Source organism: Gymnoscopelus braueri, assembly GCF_963280865.1.
Source record: "Gymnoscopelus braueri genome assembly, chromosome: 9".
In the NCBI taxonomy this organism is placed as follows: domain Eukaryota; kingdom Metazoa; phylum Chordata; class Actinopteri; order Myctophiformes; family Myctophidae; genus Gymnoscopelus; species Gymnoscopelus braueri.
In genome coordinates this window covers 38,152,349-38,159,307 of record NC_137610.1, presented here as the reverse complement: position 1 = coordinate 38,159,307, position 6,959 = coordinate 38,152,349, and the positions used below count along the sequence as shown (strand labels likewise).

Here is a 6,959-nt window from a genome sequence, read left to right as displayed (position 1 = left end):
TTTTTTATTTTTTGTTGTTGTACATAGTGTTATATATATTTTTTGGCTGTTTATTTTGTAATGATATTTGAACTGTGGTGCCACTATATATGCCTATGAATTAAATACCAAGGCCCTCATTGGAAACAAGTCCGCAAGGACTTTTATGAACGGACCTGTTAGACAAAGTATTTTTTAAATTTTAAATATTTTAAATCTGTCTTGTTGTATCACTTCTCCGGTTACTGTAATGGTTTGAATATCAGCATATTGCTGTTGCTGTGTCTGGCTGCCACCTCTCTGGGTGTCTCCCTGTGTGAGTGGATGAACCATGGACATGTGAACGTTGAGATTATGGGCCTTCTCAAAGCGCTTTTTACAAAGCAGGCAGGCAAACTCCAGGTCAGCCTCCGCCTTGTGCTTGGTCATGTGGTATTTCAGGGATGCACGTTGACGACACTGAAACCCGCACACCTCACACCTGTAAGAATGGTTAAAATAATGATTATTGCTATTATTATTATCATCACTTGAAGTGGGTCACTAGCTGTGGGGGTTATCTGTGCTTACTGTAGTGGCTTGGCCCCTGAGTGTCGCATCTGGTGGACTGAAAGGTGTTTCCTCTGCTTGAAGGTCTGACCACACTGGTCGCAAATATAGTTTCTCTGGTCTGGGAACACATAGGCGAAAGACATAAGCACACAACTCAAACAGATAAATAATCCAAAATAAACCATACACAGTTAACTACAATTAATGATGAACTCGTTTGGAAACAATGTCTTGGACCATACCTGTGTGGATAAGTTTCACATGTCGCTGCAAGTAACGGTCGATCATAAAAACTTTGTTGCAGCCTGGATGTGGACAGGGTCTCTCCCTCACCTCTTCGTGATGCTCTTTTATATGCTTCTGAAAAACGTTAAGAAAACTGCATTTAAACAGCTAAAGATGTTGCATATTAGTTATCCAAGTGTCTAATAGTAAAACAATGACCAGCTGTTGAGTTGGATGCATTACATTATCGTAATGTGTAGTAATAAGAGATTAAATAAGATACAGTACAGGAGTCCTGTTATTAAACATTGAGATAATACATATTGAGTGCGTATCCACTCCATTATTCTTAGACTGTAAACCCTTTGTTAACAGTAAATTGGTGTCAGTGTATTTCATTCTGACCTTTAAACCATCAGGAGCTCGGTAGACAGCAGTACAACCTTGATAAGGACACTTATAGATATTGGGCAGCTCCTCTCTGAGAATACAAAGATGATTACAGGTAAGAGGAAAAAAAAGCAGGTGCACTTCCTCTGGATGCCTTTTTTGTTAAGGCAGTGGGTGCTCAGCTTTAAATATAACTTGAATCAAATACCAAGTGGAAAAAACGGCACTCCAAAATAAAGGATGCAAGACTGGCTCAGATACACATTCTCATTTGTTGGGAACGCGTACGCGTTTCGTCCTCAGCCTTCCTCAGAGCATATTTTAAAAGTATTTTAAATTTGTCAGTGTAATGCCGTCAAGTCAAGTAAATTGTATTCATATAGCTAGCGCCAAATCACAAGTTGTCTCGTGACACTTCACTTAACATTTAGACTTAGAGTATGTCATAACCATACTTTTACAAATCCCCAACAATTCCCCATGAGTAAGCACTTGGTGACAGCAGCAAGAGGGAAAAAAAACCTTTAACGGTAATAAAGCTCGAGCAGAAGCTTGCTCTAGGTGGGTGGCCATCTGCCTTGACCAGTTGGGTTGAAAGAGAGACAGAGATGTACAGCAACAACAATACAACAATATTAACAATCGGTCTGCAGCCATAATCCATGTAAAAACAATCAGTAAACAAATAATTGATTATAAAGTGCAAAAAGACATTGCATTAGAGAAAATGTGTCTTTGTACCCTTTAGGTTTGAACTTGTTCTTCCAACCAGGCTTGGGTCCTGGTTTCTTTTTGATTTTAGGCTCCTGAGGGCCCTTTGGACTTTGTCTTCTCTTGTTGGAGGGTGTCATCCTGCGAGGCCTTGGAGAGGGGTGCCAATATGAGAAATAATAATTTTCAACAGAGAACAGCTTAATAACCGAATATAGGTGAAGCACAATAATTCACCCAAGTACCACAGATAGGACAGTGACATCAGTGTCTGTAGGTTTAAGGGGCCCATACGTTGTTGCACGACCACTTTGACAAGCGTCACTCGACAATAATTACGTATTCTCAATTGAAAGGTTAACACATTTTTCAGTTAAAAAATACTTCACAGTGCCGGTGCAGCCAACATAGATTAGCAATGAAGCCCGGCGCACGACTCGATTTGTAAACAACCAATGTTAATCACATTATATTGCTTATCACTAATGAAATACAAGATGCATTTAGTTAAGTAAATGCAATGTTGTCGGCACAGTGTCGTTGCAGTCTATTTCTAGCTTGCCAGCAGGTCTCATAATGACATGAAACGGTTCTGTCTGTGTACATATAATAAAATCAGGTTCAATTAATACACTGGACCGGATCGGTTTAACCAGAAAAGAGAAAACCGACCTAAGCCTAGTTCTTTACTGTTGTGAGTGAAAGAGTCATGGTGCAACAAAGTATAAATAAGTCTTAACATGATAATGTGAATCCTTACTATCTTTATTCTAGAATATAACTGAGGCACAATAAACTCACCTTTTGGGGTAAGGCTGAAAGAGTTCATCGTCTGATCCCCTCTTTCTACTGTCTTCAAACTCTTCCACTATCGACATGTCCCTGTGGTCACAGAGAGACAGGTGGATACACAACTATGCACCATGGTACTTGTAGAGGTGTTAAAAACTACTAGATATTGTGAATAGACTGTATAGCGCTAAGCTACCAAATGTAATTTAAGCCTAAATTTAAGCCCACATTTAAGCCTAAAATACAGTATACAGTAATACAGAACATTCACTGTGTGACTGAACCTAGAACAGAAAGGAACCGAATAGAAATTAGTTCACACAAATGATTATACAACTGAAGAGAGAGGAGAAAAGAGAATAAAGAAGATGAGAGGAGAGTGGTGGTGAGAAAAAAGCTGTGTACAGTATGTGACTGACCTGTCAGAGAGGTCACTATCAACAGGCCTGTCCCCCAGCTGTGCAGGAGCAGGGGATGGTGCCTGCTCACGCCACAAAAACTCTAATGATGGGGAAAAGAAACAAAGTCTACTTTGTACTTAGTGTTTTATATTTGTTAGATGATATTGTATTTTGGTGTTATGTTCATGCTACGTTGATGAATTGAATAGAATACATAGGTCCACAATTTAAACGAGTCCCCAGGACTTTTTTTGTGTTATCTTTTTAGATCACATGTCTGAATGTGAAATCTCTTGGACTTGCACCTCACCATCTGTGCTGGTGGCAGTTCCATCGGTCAGTGCAGAGGTCAGAGTCTGAGGTGTCACCGCAGCTGGGACGGGCTGCAGGGACACACTACTTGTGTTTCCTCCCGGGCCCCTAAGGTTTGTCCTGCAGTGTTGTCGTGGGCGGCGTTCCTCGTCTTCATATTCCTCCTCCGTAAAGGGCACAGGCAAAGGCTTGAATTCATCAGCACTCCCTAACAGATTGCCGCTACTTAAACTAGCTGTGTGTCCATGGTTAATGCCTGGCGGAATTTTGGTGGTGCTTTGAGTGTCCAGCACATAGCTGTGACCGTCCACGCACCCCCAGACAGCACGTATAGAGCCCCAGCAATGGCCCTCCAGCACCTCTTTCAGGTTGGGACAGGAATGACAGGCCTCTCCATGGTGGTGAGCCCAGGATACCAGGCTGTGGAGGCATTTGGGGTCCGAGGTGAATGATGATGGTGCTAGGAGATGGAACAGAACATAAAGATAAGCAAGAACATGATCAAAGGGGCACATCTCCCGACCAACAAAGATCTCCCAACAAGGAAAGACACCATTTACAATAATTTAAGATGTGTGAAAACACTAGTTACCAGTGGCACAAGGACACTAGCCAGGACAAAATGCTGGCCTACAAGAAGGCTAGGGCCGGTATGGGAATCCCCCAAACACAGTGGCGGACAGCGTGGGTCCAATATAAGATAGATATGGATCCTGTAAAAAGTGTCCAATTTGGAATGCAACATACATGTAATGTATTCACAAGGGATACAGTCCATCACAATAGTGAGCTTGTAGGATATATCTAGCGTTTTTGGCAAGTGATTCCCACATGCGATGGATGATAAACTAAACTTTTGAGGGAGTGAAATTAAATGATTACACTCATGTGTAAACACTGTGAATAGAGGAAATGCATTTGCTTACTTGTTGAGTCATGGTTCACCATTAACTGTGGAAACTTTATATTCTTCCTGAAAAAGAAACAAATATTTGTTAAAGGCACTGGTAGTAGATTATGTATCTGGAAGCTGTTACTAGGAATCACACCATCATGTCACTGATAATGAAAGATCCAATAGTCAAATCATGTTACCCTCTCTTCCCTTTGATTTCCTCTCAATTTCTAATGTCACCTCTTTGATTTCACACAACAGCATCCCACACAAACGTGTACTAACACCTGCATGAATATTGATTACTGTAACCAACCCCCCAAACTCACCAGCCTCCTCTGGTGTTGTCATCACCAGCTGGCGGGAGGTTGACTCTCTGTAGGAACCTGATCAAGATGCTGTGGCACTTGTAGAAATTGGCATGGCACTTCTTACAGACAAACTCAGATAACTGTGGGTCACGGTCAAGTGGTACCCCGACCAAGCGCTGGAAATCCGTATGGAAAAAAAGGGGTGGCTGAGCCATTGTGTCCGACTCGTCTTCAGCAATCTCAGCTGAACCCCGAGGCAACTTCCTGAAGGCATGACGCAGGCTCCGTGGTGAGAACTTCCCATGGCAGAGCCGACACAGGGCAGTAGGTAGTCTACCTGTACAGACAGAAAATAGAGCAATGCTTCCTGAATTTGTGTTGGAGACTTGGAGTCAGAAATGGATTGTGGTGGGCGGCCTATTTCTAGTGATCTTCTCTCAACAAGGGTATGCCTGTGCCAATTCTAGTTGGTCTCCACCTGAAGAGGGCAGTCTTTTGATGGGCCTGAGTCACTTGGCAAGATTAATTAAACTTCTGCACTGCGACTTTGAAGAAACAACAGACAAAAGATGCCAAACATGACAAAAGTATAAACAACAGGCAGTCGTACAGTATGCTACAATATGCTGCTCTGGATCATATGTCATACTAGCCCCTTTCGGAACCCTGTATACCTTTTTTGTATTTGGGAAGGCGGTATCCAGGATCTGGATACCGCCTTCCCAAATACAAAAAAAGGTATACAGGATTCTGAAAGGGGCTATAATGTCAGACAGGAGCACTTAAAACATACCAGAGGGTTTTGTTCTGTTCTCTGACTGCGTTTGTCGTTGGTCTACTGCAGTCTTCTTGTCTGCTGCTGGTCCAGTACTGTGATGGAGGCTGTCTGTCGGTGGGGTCATGGTCTTTCGAGGTCTCCCTCGATTTCCAGGTGGTTTCTTCGCCTCATCAACGACGACTGTCTGTGACTTGGCTTTCTGTCGCGAAGTATCTGCCAGTCGCACTCGTCTGCCCCTTTTCTTCATAATTCCAAACTTTTGCACACTAACTGCGGAGGACTGCTCTACAAAAGGTGTCTCATTAGCTAACGCTAGCAGTTCGGCTAAAGCAGAGATCAGGTAACGTAACTTGCCTGACTTAAAATAGTGATCAATTAACGTTATAATAATGCAATTGTAAAGGAACCCGCGTGCCTCACACGATTGCGCAGCAGCAAATACTTGTGTATTTAATTGGATACAAAATGTTGTTTAGGACCAGGAATCATCCATGAACATGAACTGTTCAGTGTTTTGAACTGAGCCTGATCTCTCTCTCAGTTGTAAACATTGAAACCCGGAAGTTGTCTGGAAATTGAAAACAAACGCAGGAACACTATGCAGCGCCACCTACCGGCTACCGCCACCTGTCAAAAAACAATGTCATACTGAACTCATTCCGCTTGGAGGTACTACTACACATTAGCGTAATACACATTGCATAAACTTCAAAACAACACATATACAAGTAGCTCCCGTTGCGGCTTCACAACCAGCAGTGTTTACCTATTTCACAACACAAATATTCCATAGCACAAAACATTTTCGTGAAAATATTTGAGAACCACTGGTTAAAATAATATTAACTGGTTAAACAAGCCTAAATAGGCAAGTTAAGTAAAAACGTAACCCGCAACTACCAATTTTCACAAGCAACTTTACAGAAAAAGAAGCCCAAAGTCGCTTATAATCAGCCGACATGGCAACACTGGACTGGGAGCAATTTGCTTTGCTGGTTGCTAATCCGGTCTGGGTCTAGAACGGATACGGAAATGGTAAGAGCATGTAAAATTGTATTTAAAAATTACCGGATACGATAGGTGGGCTCTAGACCGGATCATGCTGGTTAATTCGGAATGAAAACCAAGCTCTCCGTGTTGATCGGTCATTCGAGCTGGCATGCGTTGCGTTTAGCGACATGATGTCACATCCGGACAAGTTATGGCTGCATCTGTCCCAGAGATCGGCGTGAAGCCCCTTCAAAATGCCATGAAAATGGCAAAAATAGCAATCCAGCTGGACGCAGGGAACAGACATAAGGTAGTACGTTGCCAGGCCTTGGATTCAGCTTCGCTGATGTCCACGAAACCGTTTTATAACGCTTAGTAAATGACCGGTTGTTGATGTAAACAGAGACAGACGGGAGGGAGGGCAGGGAGGGATGCTGTGGTAACAGGATAGGTGGGCACTAGGGACATCTGGGCACCTCCATGTCAAATTGGCTATTTTGTCCAAAATGTTGAAAAATATAATAGTCTAATATTTCTACAATTGCTACAAAACCTGTATATCCAGTCATTTTGGGGCATAAACAAGAAGTTCAAGGATAAAATTAAGTCTGATAATGATACTT

The 6,959-nt window shown here is 42.4% G+C and overlaps 2 protein-coding genes across 3 annotated transcripts in view; one reads left to right on the top strand and one right to left on the bottom strand.

Moving 5' to 3' along the window:
* Positions 1–22: 22 nt before the first annotated feature.
* znf276 (zinc finger protein 276) lies at positions 23–5,875 on the bottom strand. The gene is made up of 11 exons (XM_080438497.1): positions 5,362–5,875; positions 4,587–4,905; positions 4,289–4,335; positions 3,361–3,822; positions 3,069–3,150; positions 2,659–2,739; positions 1,888–2,007; positions 1,162–1,237; positions 774–891; positions 550–649; positions 23–460 (listed from the first exon to the last, which is right to left on the bottom strand). Exons 1-11 carry the CDS (start codon positions 5,591–5,593, stop codon positions 175–177), a joined length of 1,923 nt encoding a protein of 640 aa, XP_080294623.1. The 5' UTR covers positions 5,594–5,875; the 3' UTR covers positions 23–174.
* Positions 5,876–6,528: 653 nt separating this feature from the next.
* Positions 6,529–6,959, top strand: part of vps9d1 (VPS9 domain containing 1) — a 30,387-nt gene continuing 29,956 nt past the window's right edge. For both annotated transcript variants that reach the window (XM_080438323.1, XM_080438322.1), the window contains exon 1: positions 6,529–6,646. In XM_080438323.1, the coding sequence (XP_080294449.1) occupies positions 6,548–6,646 (99 nt within the window). In that variant the 5' untranslated portion in view covers positions 6,529–6,547. The remainder of the gene's footprint in view (positions 6,647–6,959) is intronic.